This window comes from Stylophora pistillata, chromosome 13, assembly GCF_964205215.1.
Source record: "Stylophora pistillata chromosome 13, jaStyPist1.2, whole genome shotgun sequence".
In the NCBI taxonomy this organism is placed as follows: Eukaryota; Metazoa; Cnidaria; class Anthozoa; order Scleractinia; family Pocilloporidae; genus Stylophora; species Stylophora pistillata.
In genome coordinates this window covers 18,845,947-18,864,984 of record NC_142531.1, presented here as the reverse complement: position 1 = coordinate 18,864,984, position 19,038 = coordinate 18,845,947, and the positions used below count along the sequence as shown (strand labels likewise).

General features: G+C 36.8%; 1 protein-coding gene across 1 annotated transcript; it reads left to right on the top strand.

Annotated features, from left to right (window-relative positions):
• The first annotated feature begins 2,176 nt into the window (after positions 1-2,176).
• On the top strand, positions 2,177-17,847 carry LOC111333033 (putative ATP-dependent RNA helicase DDX52). Its single transcript, XM_088743584.1, has 19 exons — positions 2,177-2,327; positions 4,430-4,643; positions 6,017-6,153; positions 6,495-6,583; positions 7,566-7,662; positions 8,385-8,465; positions 8,711-8,773; positions 9,591-9,702; positions 10,025-10,097; positions 11,012-11,081; positions 11,659-11,792; positions 13,084-13,174; positions 14,063-14,185; positions 14,299-14,334; positions 14,629-14,743; positions 15,218-15,293; positions 15,766-15,837; positions 16,419-16,511; positions 17,664-17,847. Exons 1-19 carry the CDS (start codon positions 2,238-2,240, stop codon positions 17,701-17,703), a joined length of 1,806 nt encoding a protein of 601 aa, XP_088599710.1. The 5' UTR covers positions 2,177-2,237; the 3' UTR covers positions 17,704-17,847.
• The last annotated feature ends 1,191 nt before the right edge of the window (positions 17,848-19,038 follow it).

The following is a 19,038-nucleotide window of genomic DNA, read 5'->3' as shown; positions in this document are numbered from 1 at the left end:
CTAACCACACATCAAGTCTCACAAACAATGGTTTCATACTTAGAGCGCAGAACGTAAACCAAGCGTTAGATCGATGATCCAGAACTCGGTGTCAAGGATCGCTCAGCAATTTGGTGCATGACCTATTACTGAAGTAGACTGTTATCTGTCTCCTCTTTTTCGGCGAAATCACGGTCGCGCGAGTTAAAAGAATCAGCGGAAAAAAAATTGATGTTAGCACGCCGCGTGGAACTGTAGGAGATGAGTAGGCGAAAGGCAATTTTTCTATTGAATTTTCTTTATTTTTTCCTTCTTTTGTCCTACGCGACGGGAGATGACAAAACGCGGAGCCCTACTCCATGGAGTACCCAATGGAGTACCTGAATGGAGTACCCCTAAAAATCATGTATTAGTCGAATAAAATACTTTATGAACACGGTGAAGCGTTTAGATGTACACATCCCGATATATTTTGAGCTTGTCAGCTCTCTGATCGTCGCCGTTCGATGTAGTACACGAATTGACCGCCATCTTGAAATTAACATTAAACTGCTGACCACTTCCAACGGAAAGCTTTAACGTAGCTAGCATCCATGAACGTTATCGTTAATAGGCCGACTTCCATCTATTTTCATATGATCTTAAAGAGGCCAAAAGGACGGACATCCTTCATTCTGCGACGGGTTTTACGTCTTTCATAATACCTGTTTATGCGTGGCGTCTGTGAGGTGTTGCGCTCCATTAATAACACAAGGCCTCATTGCTTTCTTAATTGTGCGAAGCGATGAGGATACAAGCTTAAATTTGTAGGTTAAGACTTAAAAAAAGGTAATCCATATCTTTAAACTGAGCTTCTCCTCACCCATCTATTTGTAGCGTAATACAATTGACGTATGTAAACAAACGAAAAAAAAAAACAGTGACGGGTCGGCAAATAAATCCGACCGGGGCCGTTGATTTGGGCATAGTTAATCGAGGAGACTATGATTTGGGAAATGTAGAAAGCTTAAATATTTTACCTCGTGCAGAACTCGAAACAGTGGGTTTTGTTTATCACATGGAGTTTTTTGTCTTCCCATCAAAGGACTCATTACACAGCGGTAAAACCAAAATGGGAGAGCTAGTAAGACTGAGATCCTTAGTCACCTGTCCCCCAAAAAACTGGATTGTATCGAACTGTGACATTCGGAGAGCCGGTAAGCTCAAAATATTTTAGGACATGTACATCTAAACGATTTACCATGTTTATAAGATATTTTATTTGACCAATACATGACTTTTACGGGTACTCCATTAAGGTACTCCATTATGGTTAGCCAAATGTTGCAAAATTCAACAACTTGCATATTTATATTCAACAATTAATATTTATGCTCAACAAAATACATTTTTATTCAACAGTTTACAGTTATATTCAACAATTTATATTTATGTTCAACGAAACGCATTTTCTTTTCATATTCAACCAAGTTTATTTCATTCAACAACAATATTTATTCAACTTCAATTGCTATATTTATTTTACTCAACAAAATTAATTGTTTAACTTCAGTCCAAACTTTTTACTCAACAAAAACAAAAACAACTCGTTATCATGAAGTTGAATCATTGTTTTTGTTGGGTAAAAGTTTGAACTGAAGTTGAACAATTAATTTTGTTGAATAAAATAAATATAGCTATTGAAGTTGAATAAATATTGTTGTTGAATTAAAATAATTTTGGTTGAATATGAAAAGAAAATGCGTGTCGTTGAACATAAATATAAAATGTTGAATATAACTGTAAACTGTTGAATAATAATATATTTTGTTGAGCATAAATATTAGTTGTTGAATATAAATATGCAAGTTGTTGAATTTTGCAACATTTGGCTAACCATACTCCATAGGGTACTCCATGGAGCAGGGCTCCGCGTTTTGTCATCTCCCTTAGGCGACGGACTTCACCGAAATAGAGGGACTGCTCATATCTGCACTCAAACTCGTACTCATGCACTCATACTGGCGGTTATAAACAAGATCTGCGTGGTGTGATCTTTCGTATTCTTTGGATGCCCTAGATCCTGTAGAATAGCTAAAAATGTTCTTGAATAGAGTGTATTAAGTGAACTACTTTCGCCGAGCGCGAGGAAAAGTTAGCAATCACTTGTTTATGACGAGCACGCTCATAGGCCTGAGGAGAGGGCTCATTCATGTTTCATACATAACAGAATTATTGACACGAGTAGATACCGCTGTTGTTTGCACTTCTTTTCCAACATGGTGGACACATATGACCTTTTCAAAAGATTAAGTGTGGGAGCGAAATTTAACAAAAGAAAACATCAAAATGTATCAGAAAAGATTCAGGTGAGTTTTTATAGAATTCATTTTTTAAGGTTATCGATGATCTACCTTTTAAAATTGATTAGATGATTCACACTGAAATTATCGACTAAACCACACGCATGGATCTTCAAACCCAGCTGATTTACCTTGTGTGTTTGTTGCTTGTAACTTACTCCATCTAAATAAAACACGAAAATGAGACCCTAGAAGTTTTCCTTTCGATGCCTGTGAATGCCTTCTCCTTTGTCTTACAGTTTACATGCTCCATGTAGGCACAAAATGTACATGTATTTAAGGGATCCATAAACTACTTTAAGATCAATGAGTAAAGGGTGAAAGTTAAAGAAACTGTGGTGCTGCGTCAGTGGAGGTAACAAGGTAATTTGGTTAATCAACTAAGTTGAAATTGTAAAATTGGCCACTGCAGTGAGTTAAGAGGCTTTTTTTTAATAAATTTTTTTTGATATTTTGAGCATTAGCCCTTTGTCAGAGCGAATGGAGGAATTGTGGGTTGTGTGTGGGTTTATGCGCAGAAAGTGGAGCAACACAACTAGTAGGAACATGGCAACAAGAAAAACATGAATAAATTAGTAGAATGAAAAATGTTTGTTGATACCTGTGGGATTAAGAGTGCCAATTTGAAAGAGAAACTTTTGTTCAAGAGTTTTGCAGCTTTCAGAGCTACCTAAATGTCAGGAAAGACCACAGATTGCCATATGTTGCTAAGAATGATTAGGTAAATTAAAGTGTCTAGCAACTGGTTTAGATGTGTCCTTGTCATTCCTTTTTATGTTGTGATGGTGTTCTCGAAATCAGTCACTTAGTTGTCTTCCTGTTTCGCCAATGTCGATCTTTTTTAAGTAAGTGCAAGTTATGCAATAGATTACGTTGGCAGAGGTCCACATGAAGTGATCCATGATCTTACTGGATCATTTGGGTCCCGATATTTTCTAAGCGTTGTGAATAAAAGGAATGAACTTCTGACTTTTTAGCCTTTTCACTCATTATGGTGGTCAATTTACAATTTCATCTTAGTTGATACAAACAAATTACTTTAAGATCAGTTATCTGCACTCAGCCACAAATTTGGGAGTATCGGTAAACTTTGACTTTTACACTCTTGCTTACAAACCCTTCTGTTGTAAGTCTCCTTCCATAGAAGCTTCCCCAGAGTATAAATCTGACTTATGGTAACTTTTTCAAGCTTAATTAGATACTGCTGTAGCTTGTCCCGATTTTACTTTTGATCAGGCAGTAACCTGTCTTGGATGGAAGCCCTTCTGTTTATAAGCCAATGTAAGACCTGCTGCTGAGGTCTAAGTTGTGTACAGCCCTCCCCCCCACCCCCCTCTTTCTTTGAGCTTGTTTTGAAGGGAAGGGCGCGCCTCCCGGTTAGCTCAATTGGTAGAGTGCCGGACTGTTGTGCGGGAGGTTGTGAGTTCAAATCCGGCCGGACCAGCACTCAGGGTCTTTAAATAACTGAGAAGAAAGTGCTGCCTTTGTGATAATATCTGCAAATGGTTAGACTTTCTAGTCTTCTCGGAGAGGGACAATAAATGGAGGTCCCGTCTCACCAGTCCTTGTAGGTGATAAAAAAAAATCTGTGGAACGTTAAAGAACCCACACACTGTTTGAAAAGAGTAAGGCACATAGTGCCCGGTGTTGTGGTCTATCTTTGTGTAGTGTCTGTCAAATCAATAGGGGGTACTGCACCTTTGAATATTGTATAGAAAGGGTGCAATATAAATAAGAATTCATTCATTCATTCATTCAGGCAGTACACAGTGCATAAACATTCACAGAATGGGAAAGGCATACTTTTTAAATCTCAAGGGAATGATGAGCTTAAGGAGAATTTAACCCTTAATTTACATCCTAACATCAGGATGCATATTCTCCATACTGTTCTCTATATATTTCCTAAGGGACTCACAAGGAGAATTTGTTTATCAATTAAGAGCTCCTTAAGTGGGTGATCATTTTCTTCATTCTCCTGACCTTAATATGTGATTCAGAGGTGATATTGTAAGGAGAAATTACATGCCAGTCACTCTAAGGGTCAAAGGCCTAATGTCTTTATTTTCAACCTCTGAGAATGATATTCTGTTTGAACATGTCATTAGGCTTTCAGTGAAGGTTCATGTGACACTGAAAATGCAGCACAAGCTCTTGACTTTTTTGGAACTTTGAGAGAAACAGAAGACACACACAGTCAGTTTAGAGGAGATCATGAACTTGAGAGGAGTGATGATGATGACATCAAATCAAAATGCAGGAAACTAGAGGAAACTTTAGAAATAAAGAAGAGAAAGAAAAGAAGAAGAGACCCAACTGCAGGTGAAGTTATGTCATTTATTTGCTTTTTTCTTTCACTGGCTAGATCATGTCTAAATTAACCCTGTTACTCCCACAAGTAATTAACACGTTACTTCTCCCTATAGTAAAAGTAAGTAAAGTCTGTTTACGAGCCTAGTGGCCCATTAGGCCGGTGCTTAACTCTGGTTTCTGTAGCATGAAGCGACTAGGAGTATTTCTACTCTCCCCCTGGATGGGATGCCAGTCCATCGCAGGGTTACCCCCACCATTAAATTGCCGGTACCCATTTATACACCTGGGTGAAGAGAGGCACTGTGAGAGTAAAGTGTCTCACCTAAGAACACAACAGAATGTCCCGGCTGGGGCTCGAACCGGGACCACTCGGTCCGGAGTCAAGCGCACTAACCATGAGGCCACCACGCCTCCACACTTCTCCCTATATTATTGATACATTATCCAGCAAACAGGAAATGAGAATCTTCAAACTTATTATTATTATTATTACCATAACATGCAGCCAAATGACATTTAACTACCCTGACTCTAAAACACTCCTTTTCATGGGCCTAATTGCAAAGTGCAAGCTGTAAATGGCATTTGCTACTAAAAATGTTTTCTTACTAAATGAATTTGCCCAATTTGGTCTTGTGTATGAATAATAAAGATAATCACATGACCTTTGTGGGGCATATAGTTTATATGTGTCCCTTATAGGATCATTTACACCCTTGCTCTGCTCAGGTGTAAATGATGCTACTTAGGCCACAAATAAACTTTATCACACAACTCGGGCAGTCAGAGGGCCAATAACTAAAATCAACCAATCAAAATGTTTTATTGCCGGTCAATATTCTCTCAGTATTGGACTGGGCACTGTCCCGAATGGTCCCGAATGATACCGCACTTGTGTTCCTTTGAACTTCAGTCGTATGATAAATCTCTTATTAACCAAGCTTGCTCAGGACCATACTGGAAGAATATCGGCCCTCGGTCTTTTTTGTACAAACCTTGCTGCACTTGGTCCGTACTGTCAAGACCTCGGGCCAATATTCTCCCAGTATGGCCCTTGTGCTTGGTTAATAAGATATATATATACCCTCCAAATGTCATTTGATTGTCCTATTTATGTGTAAGTTGATATCTTGATCCAACACCAAATTCTCATAACTAATTTACAAGGAAAAGAATAGCAGTTAGAGGAGAGAATTAACAATCAGATGTAGGGAGTTATAGGGTTATGGGTAGTAGTAGGACCATGTAGAGTCTAGTTTAGACCATAATGGTGGTTTCAGGCTTTCAGCTCTCATTCCACTGTATAATGGCAGGTGTTCTTGGTGAATAGTAGTCATCTTAAATTACTCAGTTAAACCATGAAACATAATTTTTGCCATCAGATGAAAATCTTCAAGGAAGTCTACCTCTGTCAGATTCAAAGGTTAAAATTTTTACTTCCCAAACAAACAAAAATGTCAATGCTGATGTTGATGAAAAGAAATCCAGTGAAAGATTGGCGGAACTTCATCAAGAAAAGGTAATTAAAAGTTTTTTGTGTTATAAACTACGTTAAGTTAACTAGTATGTTAAATGTTAAAATGTCAAGATTAAAAGTTATGTGTTGCTGAAATTTTAATTTTTCTTTTTTCTATTCAAGGTAATGAGGGGTAATAAGTTTGAAACAAGGAGAATTAATTCTAAATCTTTGATTAAAAAAAAAACATTTTGTAGATATTTCCTAAGTATGTAATATTAAAGATACAGAAAGTATTATTTAAGTAACTTTTAATTAGTACTTTTTGTCTTTGGTCTTTTTTAAGTCAATTACATGAGTGTGAAAATAAATGCTTATGGTACTTAATTCTCTGGTATCCACAGATAAATACTTTAAGGCGAGCAAATCGCATACATGTGAAAGGCTCTGATATTCCAGATCTGGCAGAAAATTTTTCAGAACTACAAGAAAGGTCAGTAACAATATTAGAGTCAAATTGAAGCACTAATACACGGATTTAATCATTTTTCCCTCTTCTTTGATAACAAAGTTTGTATGTCCCACAACTCTCCTGACTTTCAACTAACCCTTTTTATTATGAATGATCTGATCGCTAATTCTCCCCTCTAGCTGCTACACATTTTCTTGTGAACTAGTTTCAAGAATTTGGAGTTAGATCAAGGTTACAACTCCTACCTGATAGGTTTGAATTTTCTCATTACCTGTTGATTTAATAGCGTATGGGTATTAAAGGGAGAAGTCACATGTTTGAACCTAGGAGTAACATTTGATGGTAATCCTGAGAAGGACTGTTGTCCGTAGTAATGACCAACAATTTGATAACTTCGGCAGAAGTCAACTCTGATGATGACTCCGACCAAGGTTTTCAAAACATCAGTCATCCCAACTGACAACAGGCCCTCTCAGTACCAATCTCAACCAGACAATCAGTTTACACAATGAAATTATTGGACTTGCATTTATTTTTTTTCTACAGCTGAATCTCGATTATCTGGACCTCTATTTTCCAGATTTCTCAATTATCCAAACTTTTTCTCCAGTCTCAATTTTTTCGGGAATATTTATTAGTCATGATCAAGATCCATAGCCATACTCTTTTTAAAACTACAGCAATGAAAAGTGAAGTAAAGGTGACTTTCTTCCTTAAGACAAATTACTGATTTACTTCAACATTGTATTCACCAGTGAAGAGGTAGACCATGTCTTTCTCAAAACGATTTGTAAATGTTTTGTTTCAGGATTAAATGTCCCGTTATTAATTTAATCAGTTTTTGTTCCTCATTAATATTGGTATTCTTGATTATCTGGACCCTTGATTATCTGGACCCTCGATTATCTGGACCTTCGATTATCTGGACTATTTCATCTAGTCCTGACAAGTCTGAATAATCAAGGTTTGACTGTATTGATTTAATGATATGGTAATTATGCAGGTATAAACTAGCCTCTTACATGATCGAGAACATAACAAAGAGAGGTTATCATCAACCCACTCCTATCCAGATGCAGGCTATACCTCTTATGATTCATGTAAGTGCATCTTAAATGAACCAGTACTTGCTATAAAACAGTATATCATTTCCAAAGGCACACCCCATACTCACTCACTCACTCACTCACTCACTCACTACACAGTCATTGTATGTTTTGGTGCAATGTGGTCCACTATCAGTGGTAATTGTGAAGAACTTATCCCTGGAAATAACCTGTCAGCCAACTGTTTGCCAACAGTCGACCAACAGTCAACCAACATTCAGCCAAAATTTGGTGGCTGAGAGTTGGTAATCTGTTGGGGATCTGTCAGTAAGTTGTCGCAAACAATTTTGGTACTACCCTATTTACTGTCCAAAGCTCCGTGGACATGTTTGCTTCAATGGATGGCAAGATGTATCTTATCAAGTAACATCTCTCTCTCTCTCTCTCTCTCTCTCTCTCTCTCTCTCTCTCTCTCTCTCTCTCTCTCTCTCTCTCTCTCTCTCTCTCTCTCTCTCTCTCTGCATGTTGGACATTGCCAGCTAACTGGAAACTTGTTGGTAGCATGCCAGTTATAAGTTAGTTAACAGTTGTCCGACAGTCAATAGGAGGGAACTGTAGTATGTATATAATGAAGTTTATGGCTGTTTCATTTTTGGTTGACATGCTTAGTCTATTTCTAGGGTTTATTTTAGCTCAGTAACAAAGTTTTTGTGTACATGTTCAGTAATAAAGTTATTCATAGTAAAGAATTTCTGCTACTGTTATTTTCATAACAGAAAAGAGAGGTGTTATGCTGTGCTCCTACTGGATCAGGGAAAACAGCAGCATTTATTTTACCAATTCTTTATCATTTGAAGGTAATTAAGTTATTTAAAGTATGTTTTTTAAAATATAATGAGACAACATGATTGTAGAAGTCAATCATAGGGGATCAAAAAATTGATTCAGGAAAAGAACTCTATAAGATTTCGATCACCTGTGGTCTAAAAGCATCCTTTTTGTTATGGTGTTTTGAATTAGATTATTATGTTATGTTAGTCAGGTCTGTTCAAGAAGGCCTTCAAACAGTTGCATTTTCACAATACTTTTCTTTCATTTTTAGTCTTCTCGAAGGAAGGGATTTAGAGCAGTAGTGGTGTCTCCAACCAGAGAACTGGCACAACAGGTGAATTATGGTTATTATTATAATAATAATAATTATCTATTTTATGAGATAAATATAATGATAACAAGTCAATATAGATAATAATCATGATGATGATAATTACATAATTATTAGATTTTCTCTCTTATGGATTGCAAGTACCCCAGGAAGAGAATCAGTATTGAATCTACATAGCATTTGTGACCTCTCACGGGAAAACGTTCCGAACGGTTAGCCGTTTTTAAACTGATAGCCGTTCACCAGCCATTCATCGGCCGTTCGACTGGATTGGCATGCCGTTTGAACGCCTCAAGCTATCCGTTCTTGAATATTTATCATCCGTTCAAACCGTTCGAGCTATCCGTTTAAGAAACTTCATCATCTGTTTGAATTTTATCTTCTTTTTTTTTTGGGGGGTCATTCAGCTTTTGTGGGTTAGATAAATTTGGTCAAAATCTTTTTAATGAAGTTTAGTTTGAAAAGAGAAGGAATTTTCCTTTGAACAAGAATCATTAGATTGAGCAAAGAAAAATACCATCCAATCAAGTTTGAAATTGTTTTAAGGGATATAACATTTAAATCTACAACATAGTCCAGAAATTATAATTTGTATTGAAACATTATTGATGAAGTCACTGATAGCATGGAAATCTGGTTGTTTGAAGAAATAGATGATGCAGACAGGAATCTAACTAATTTACAGGGAAAGTATCTGGATGACATGTAGAAACAAACTTACCATAAATTATGAATTTGTTCTCACAAGTTTGTTAAAATAATTGTATGAGATAAGTATGCATAAATGATAATAATTACATTTATTCTCAAATATATGAAGATTTACCATGAATTTTGTCACCTGTCCAATGGCCGCAAGTTCAGAATTCATCTTTTAACAAAAGCCAAAGCTTCCTCAAACAGTTTTGGATCAAAGTCTTCTCAGAGGTTTGGTAAGATAAAAAAAAAGCTTTTCTGTCTTTGGTAAACTCTAAACATTTCTAGCTAAACACAAAATTTTTACTTTCACATCAAGAAACCTCTCTTAAACTGATTTGGGTCAGTGTTAATTCTTTGACAATTATAGGTGATCAAAATGTAATTTTTCATCATAATCTCAAAACTAAATCTAGCAAACGAGTGACAAGAATTGACAAATGTTTCAGGTATAGGATGTTATCTTGATTTAATATCAAATTATCTAAAGTAATTTAGAAGGAAAGTATGCTAGCTGGAAGAGAGAATTAAGTGATAACTTTTCAGTGTTACTTTCAGATATTCTAGTGACTACACCAAACAGATTAGTGCACCTGTTGTCTCAGGATCCACCAGGAATTGAGCTTCATAAGTAAGTTTCTTCAAGTTTATCAGTTGTACAGTACAGTAAACAATAGTGCCCAGTTGTTCAAAGGGCGGACAATTTTATCTTACAGAATGATAAATCACTATCCAAGCAAAAAATGCAGCACTATCCACCAGATAGAGATTTATCCATACAGTGGATAGTGTAATCTACCCTTTGAAAAATGTCAGGTAGAGGTTCAATAAATTAAAAAAAAAACAAATTTAACTCATTTTGACCAATCTCCTTAAAGCTCAGGACAGGTCAACACACTCTTAACACACTGCTATTCCTGACTGAGTTGTATGATACCTTCTTGGTTTTTTCTTTAAAGCACAATAATATACTTTAAATTTTTGTGATGTTCACAGATGTCTGAGTTTCACATTACATAAGGTCCAAAATTCTTAATGAAAGTATTATATAATATGAATCAAATTAGATTAGAAAAAGGCAAATGACCAGCATGTATACTTGCAAATACAGTTCAAAACTCGTTCAAAGGCTCAAAAGAGATGCTGATCAAACTATTTGATTCAATTTCCCCTTCCCATTAAGCCACAAGCTAGCCTGCAAGAGCAGTTGTCTTCTATCTTTTGGCATTGTAGTGTGTGAAACAGAAATACATATTAGGAAACATCTCTCACCAGCTATCAGACTGTCTGTTGGTGGTAGACTTTGTGATAAAATCTCTTGTGGCCCTTTTCTACTGAAAGCCTTTTTTGAAGTCACATTTTTGTCCTTTACGTCTTGTAAAAAAGTCAAACATATTGATATTTCCTTTTAAGGCTTCAAGTTACCTTTTTCCAAAGTCACCACTTGCTGACCTAAGTCAAAAAATGGTAGTTTAAAAAAATACTAATGCTAGCACTGGCAGATAACTTTTCACTAACATGGTGTTTGGATTGCTTTTGTTGCAGTGTGGAGTGGTTAATTCTTGATGAGGCTGATAAACTTTTTGAAGAAGGCAAGGATGGATTTAGGGAACAAGTGAGATATATGTATTTCAATGTTTTGTTCACTAAGACAGGGCTCGAATTTAACGGTAACCCATTAACCAATGGTTAGTAATTTTCAACGTTTGGTTACTAAACATTTGTCCAACTAACCCAACATGGTTAGTAAAATTTTCTAACATAATTAAATATTGGTAGACCTCAGGCCAAAGAGCATGTAGAGCCGACTCTCGGAGGAATTAAATTAGAATAGTCAAGCTGTTAAGTCAATTTTAACTCTTTTTAGAGAATGTGCTGTAGATATACTGCTCTTGACTAATCGTGGTAAACGAGAGAGAAATAAAATAGGTGCATAATTGTCAACGTTTTTGAGGTCACCCTGCAATTTTAGCTACTCTTTAATTTGTCCTAGTCATTATTATCAAAATGTTCAATATTTGAGATATTGTAACTTGTGAGCTTGGATACCAAACTTTATAATTTGGTTAGTTAAAATGATGTCTACTAACCCAAAGGGTTAGTGATCCAAAAATTAAATTCAAGCCCTGTAAGAAATTTCATCCATCTTTCATACTTGTGCACCTCAAAAATTTTTTGTTTTGCTAATATAGATAGCCACCATTTATCAAGCCTGTGATAAACCCGAAGTAAAAAGAGCATTGTTCAGTGCAACTATGTCCAATGGTATTGATGAATGGGCACGGATTCACCTGGACAATGTTGTTCAAGTTACAATTGGCATCAGGTATTGTTTAGGTTTCCATTTTAAACAAACCATAAGATTTGCAACAGTCAAAACTTAAAACAGTAATAAACTGTTAATGAGTTGCCTACAGTAGTAAAAAGCATTGCGACAATGGAATGTCTCTCTCTTTCTCCTATTGATCCCCTAGCAATGGAGGAAGTTTGGGGACAAAATTCTACTCAGTAGGGGAGGTAGGGGTGGAAGTGTTCTCACACAAGCCCAACACACAGTGTGGGGACAGAGCTGAATAACGTATACGCATGCGCTAGGTTTTGCTGCGGAAACACGGATTTTGAGTCGTTTGCATGGTTGATTTCCTATTCTGTTGTTTCGAGGCGTCGTTTTCCTTGCCACTTTTCATTTACAGAACAACCTCCAAAAATTTGGTACACCCACTAAAAATTTAAAAAAATTAATTTTCTCCTTTAACCTTTGAAAATAAGAAAGTGCCTTCGACGAAAATAGAGTTCCTTGGTTTTAAAGGTCAGCCCTTATTCTTTTCCACTAATTTCGCTAAATTTTAGACCTAGGACACTTGAGCCCGCATTGTTGACGGCATATCCGCTGACGTAGCATTTCATTATTCAGCTCTGTCCAGTGTGGGTGGTTACAGGAAGTTCAGGTGTCAATGGGTCAAACAATCTCAGAACTCCACATGAATCTTCAATAATCCAAGATCCTTGTAATTCTTCTAAAGAAAATTATTTTTTTCACTAAAATTCCAAAGATATCCTTTTAAATATGGCACAGTTTCTTGCTTATTAGACATATTTTGGGGCTGAAAGAGGTTTTAGTGCAATGCAGGGTCAAGTGTTTCTAATTTTCATGACCTGTGAAAATAAGAAATTTAAACCTTGTGAACTGCAGAATATATTTTGCTTTCTATGATAGGTAAACCTTAAAGTTGTTTATCTGATATTTGGTGATGCATTATGTTTACTTTTTGATGTTCTTGAAACGTGTGCAGGACCCCCCCGCCTCTATATATATATTCTATATATACAATAAAACTGTTTACTACATTGTATGTATTTATAAACAATAAAACAGTGTATCTTTTAAAAGGGGATAACCACCATAGCTAGAGTTGACAAGAACCGTAAATTCTTACCCCCTTAATGTTCCCAATTTTGACGTCAATGACGAGGAGAATAAGAGACCTAAAGTTTTGAAAGGATAAAATGTACCATGCAATAGTCTGCAGTTATTAGCAGTGACAGCTGGGGCTTTCTCAGTTGTTTGAAGAAACAAAATCAATGTTATGTACAAAATGTTAATGTATTTCAAACAGGAACTCCGCAACCCAGACTGTAGAGCAGGAGTTACTGTTTGTTGGACAGGAGGCTGGCAAACTTCTTGCTGTCAGAGATATTGTCCAGAAGGTGAGGAGAATAATCTGTTGTTGTTACCGGTATACTGATAGGATAGAGGTCTCTGCTGTAGTACAGTCATGGTTATTTGTTTGTATAGTATTAAATATATTAATCAGTAGTTTCACTAGCAACCTTTGTGGCTTCCTTTGGTGTTGATATATGGGATCCCATGAAAATGGGTTCCCACTCCACTGATGAGCAATCTCGTGATCAGTGGGTAAAAAAGGAACAAAGCGTATGCAAGGGTGGGAATGAGTGTGTAAAATGAACATAAAAGTTAGGTGTTAAAATTGAGGGAGAGACGTCTGTAACAACAGCACGCTCCTAAACTCAATATTGTCCAGAAGGCGAGGAGAATAATCTCCTGTTGTTACCAGTATACTGATAGGATAGAGGTCTCTGCTGTAGTACAATCATGGTTATTTTCCAGATGACCACAGTTATTGAAAAGAGTATGTGGAATGACAATGTGTGACGTTTTGGGTAGCAACCAGATAAAGTTTACTCATAAGAATCAAAGATAATGATAAAATAATGATAATAATGATGATAATTCCTTTAGGGAAGAAGAACCCTCCAAAATTTGCCATTCTTCCCAATGTGTGGCTTTGAAGCTCAGTTTGTAGTAGCACCAGACTAATATCTGATTGCAGGAGAGACATGTGAGCTGAAAAACAGCTGTCAAGGCCCGAATTTTTCTCAGGCTCCTTTTGTGCAATTGATAAAATTTCAGTCCACTTGCAAGGATCATTTCTATACTTCATAATGTTTTTAAACCAAAGTTTTCATAAACCATTTAACAGTGCTTCAAAATATTTACAATTCTGAAAATAACAAGAAGTGACTTAATGTCAGATGGTTTTCAATGCCTAAGCTAAGCCTATTTTCTTCCAACAGGGCTTCCAACCCCCAATGCTAATATTTGTGCAGTCAAAAGATAGAGCCAAGGAACTGTTTCATGAACTTATTTATGATGGAATCAATGTGGATGTGATCCATTCAGAAAGAACACAAGCACAGGTCAGACTCCACTATGATGTTTCATTTTCCGTAGCTCCCATCTTTGCATTTTTGACTCGAGGAGAAGCTTGCTCTTAAATATGGTATACTAAGCCTTTATATCTATTTTTCAGAGAGACAATGTTGTGAAGTGCTTCAGAACTGGAAAGGTGTGTATGATTTGGTTTCTTATGTCAACGTGTATCTTGCTCGATTTTATTACCTCACAGCATCACTCCTTGAATCACACAATGAGATCACGAGAATAAAGGCAGTAATCACCAACAAAAGAAACTCTTGATTGTTTAACAAATTCTCCATGTCAACCTCTTAGGAAATGTACAGAGAACAGTATGGAAAATATGCATACTTATGCAAGGTGTAAAAGGTTAATTAAAAATAAATGAGTTCAAAATTAGTTACAGCTTCAACTCAGTAGCTTTATTTTGTGTTTTGTTTGACAGATTTGGGTTCTTATAGCAACTGAACTCATGGGCCGTGGAATTGACTTTAAAGGAGTGAATTTAGTGATTAATTATGATTTTCCCACATCATCAGTGGCTTATATTCACAGAATAGGTATGAAATATTTTAAAAACCCTTCATTAGAGTTCTGTCAAAGACACCACATTATTTAGTGTTGGCCATGATTTTCCTTTTTAACTCCAACTCAAAATTTATTTTGAAGTGATTTAGGGATTGATTTGTTTGGCTGATTGCCCAAGTGACCATTAATGAATCATAGTTAACTTGCATCTTGTTCAGTGAGCTGGTCTCGAGATAGTGTTCGACCCACCAGCTGACGGTAAATGCTTCTACTACGCCACTTCTTCTCAAAGGAAGATAAGCTATTGACCTTAAAATAGCAGAAGTGTCAAGTGATAAACATGTAACATTAGGATAACAAATCAGTACATTTTCTTGGAAAAAAAGCAGATGGATTTGATCACACAGACTCGTCAACTTGTCAGAGGGTGTTGGAAGGGAGAATTGCCGATGAAGTCTTGGTAACTGACAGTCGAACTCATTAAAAATCTGTTCTTGTGTCCTCAGGTAGAACAGGTCGTGCTGGTAGACCAGGAAAAGCTATCACATTTTTCACTGAAGATGATGCCACAAATTTACGCAGGTATGCAATACGGATATAGTTTTTCTTTACTTCACAAACATTATTGGTCTTTTAAACTCACTTCAGAATTCAAGTGTAGAAACTGTTGCATACTGATGCGAGGGTGTACTGGGTTCATCCTCAACAATTTTAAAAAATTGTTATGTGGATTCTTAGGTCTTATCTGAGATTCATGAAACGTTTCACTGCATTTGAATAAATTCTCTTCCTGACTTCTTGCCAAGTATTGTTAAATCTTTAACTCCCGGAAGTGATCAACATGAAACTTCTCCCAATAATATCCATACATCATCCAGCCAAAAGGTAATGAAAATACTCAAACTTGTCAGGTAGAGGCCATTGTCTTGATGTTATAACAAATTCTTGTAACTAATTTACAAGGAAATAGGTAGCACCTAGAAGGGAGAATTAACAATCAGATCTTGGGAGTTAAAGGGTTAACTGTTGGGTATGATTTGGTTTTGTCATGTAGTATTGCAAATGTAATGAAGAGTTCTGGATGTGAAATCCCAGACTGGATGCTGAAGTTAAAAAAGCCAGCCAGGTGAGACTTATTAAAAACTCGGAACTTAGAGAAGATAATATGGTATTTGCATTTCATGGGTCCCCATAAGGACATGAGACCATCAGACTATTTCTGTTGGAGGTGAGATACAGAAAACTCAATGGCAAGGCCATATATACTGGGACCATATGTGACAAAGGTCCTGCATAATTCCAGGATCAGCAATGTTGTTAACAACATACTATAGAATCTCTCCTCTAGGACACCTCTGTTCAGGGAAAGGGACACTTTTTCTGGGTCCCAAGCCTAGTTTAACCTCCATTCAGGGGAGAAATAACCACTTAAAACATGACTGACCCACAAAGATTAAGTTCACATTCATCACAATGATGACAGCTTTCTCAACATGATCTTTTCACTATACTGTATATCATTTGATGACCAATTTAAATGGTTGCCAAAGGTCAATAGTTTAGATGATTTCATCCCAAGTCAAACCAAAAGTAATTCAGGGGACACTGGCCCTGATCCAGTGGGTGTCCCATGAATCCAAGTCCCATTTGAAAAATCAAACTAGAGACCTGTGGAGCAGTTTTAATGTGCCTCATTTTGTGTTTAAGGAAATCCAGAAAGAAACTGTCCAAGGCCCCTCCATCACGAACAGCAATTAAAACTGTTTCAAAATATGACACACATATCGCTAAAAGAAAGAGGTAACAAAGATAATTAACACATTTGTTTTCTCAATTTTCTTAATTTAAATTTTTACCTTTAACTATTGTAACCCAGAAGTTAGTAACACGTAACTTCTGAAGTTCATATATTTTGAACTGCGGTTATAGATACGTATGATTCACGATCCTCGCAGTAGATAGCGCTATTTATGCAATAGCGAAAATCAGACCTGAAAAAATCAGGCCCGTACGGGATTCGAACCACTGACCTCTGCGATACTAGTGCAGCGCTCTACCAATTGAGCTAACAAGCCAACTGGGAGCAGGCAGTTAAGTTGATTCGTAATAAACCCGGCTTGTTAGCTCAATTGATAGAGTGCTGCACTAGTATCGCAGAGGTCAGTAGTTCGAATCCCGTACAGGCCTGATTTTTTTCAGGTCTGATTTTCGCTATTGCATAAATAGCGCTCTCTACTGCGAGGATCGTGCATCATACGTATCTATGACTTTTCAGACAGAATATGTTGTCTTACTCTAACACCAAATTATTGTAACTAATTTAGAAGATAGGCACAGTAGCTAGAGGGGAGAATTAACAATTAGATATTGGTTGTTAAGAATCATCACTCCAGGTGTGACATGATGTATATTCTGTGTTGCCGTTATGCAACATCACACTTTCAGGTTACACATAAAAATTCTTAGGTAATATATTAAATTATTGGCAGGAATGAGTTGAGTGAGGGCTGCATTATGATAATAAGTTGATATATAACATAACCAAAGTAAAGCGCGCGCTCTGATTGGTCAATTTAGCGTCCCCCATTTGCCCTTGGGTGTACGCTGCTGACGTGAGCAAATGCAAAGACTATTTTTCCGCGCGCGCTCGTTTTTTTCTGGTCGCGTAAGATTTGTTGGATAAAAGGGAACTCTTTAGCAACAATGTATCAATGTTATGTTATAAAACAAATGGTAAACACCACAGCGTACACTATTGAGTTATGGATGCACTTGGGAGGTTTGCTAAGCACTCAAGAAGCTAGAGTCGCCCTCGGCTATTGCCTCGAGCGACTCTTACGCTTCTTTCGTGCTTAGCAACCTCCCGCGTGCATCCATAACTCAATAGTGTACGCTGTGGTGTTTACCATTTGTTAAATAGATCATAAATTTCTCGAAATTTTTTTTTTTCAGGGAGTTGATTGAAGCATCCAAGAAGAAAAATAAGAAATAAATTTTGGAGCAATCTTAATAAGTTTGATGATAAAAATTAACGGTAAAAAACTACGACGTTTCGAAGTCTGCATGACCTCATTATCAAGTAAAATGTTAAAATCTTAATAAGCTTCAGTTTTTAATTTCTTTTTGTTTTATTTATTTTTAAATAAGGAGGAAAATCCTTTCAGATCTCTTTAACTGTGAAAGTGAGAGATGAAAATGAGATTGTAATGATTCTTTTTACATTGTACACCTGCCATAAGCTACCTTATCTTCCAGTTTTTTGTTTCCTTGTGGCTATTTTGTCCTAATTAAATTGATGTTTTGTGGAATGTTGTTTGTTGGATATCATTTCTGTGAAATACTCAACTTTTTAGCTGTATTTTGATTGGCTGGTTATTAGAAAATTGAAGATCACTGAACTCACTGTGCAGCAGTATTCTACAATCTCAGGTAACCCAAGTCTATTACTCACGTACAGTGGTGTGGAGAAAGCTGTTACTGTCGCGTTCTCAGCGCAGTGTTCAACCGAAAGACGAAGAGTATGCAAATCGATGGTTTATTTGCTTTCAGTGTCGAATGGTGAAACTACATGTAAATAAAATACAGAAAACGATGAAACGAAAACAGAAAAAAGAAAATACGACAAGGCAAAAACAATAAAATAACGGAACGATGAAAACTTAAATGGATGGTGCTGCGATGAATGATAAACTGACAAACTGAGGTGGTAAAGTGAAACCCACCGAAACTGAAAAACGTAACACACGAGCTCTAAACCGAACGGGCCTAGGAAACTAAGCTGACCGAGTGGGTCCCAGGGCCCACTGACAAAAAAAGGCGGCAAAACCCGTAACAGTTGCATTTAGAAACAAAAAGTTTCCAGGCTTTAAAGGTCCGGTAATACGGGCAACATTTTTCTTCAACTTGTCTTGCAACATTGTTGCATTGCAAGTTGAAACCCTTTGTTGAGCGTATTACCACGTTCGTGACCAACTTGTCTCGCAACAATATATAGTGTTGCAAGTTGAGGCAACGTGTTGCGCAAAGTAGACTCGAGTTCTACTTTCTGCAACAAATTTTAGATTTGCTTCAACTTGCCATGCAACAAATTTGAATTCGACGCCTGTGATTGGCTGTCGCAAAGCGCGGCGACGCGGCAAATTTAAAACAAACATGGCGGAAGGAGACGAGCTTGAGGCTCTTGAAGTAGACCAGAAACTTTCCGAGAGCCAAAAATTTTCCCTATACAAAGACCTGGAGGGTTATCGTAATTTGTGGGACACATCGTCTGTCCATTCAACAAACAAGCAGCAAAAGAAGAAAGGCTCAGAGGAACTGTCAGAAAAGT

Coding starts and splice junctions, on each gene's coding strand:
- LOC111333033 (XM_088743584.1), top strand. CDS start 2,238: ATGGTGGACACATATGACCTTTTCAAAAGATTAAGTGTGGGAGCGAAA. Junction 4,644..6,016: donor AAGAAGAGACCCAACTGCAG/GTGAAGTTATGT, acceptor TTTTGCCATCAG/ATGAAAATCTTCAAGGAAGT. Junction 14,186..14,298: donor CAGAAAGAACACAAGCACAG/GTCAGACTCCAC, acceptor TCTATTTTTCAG/AGAGACAATGTTGTGAAGTG.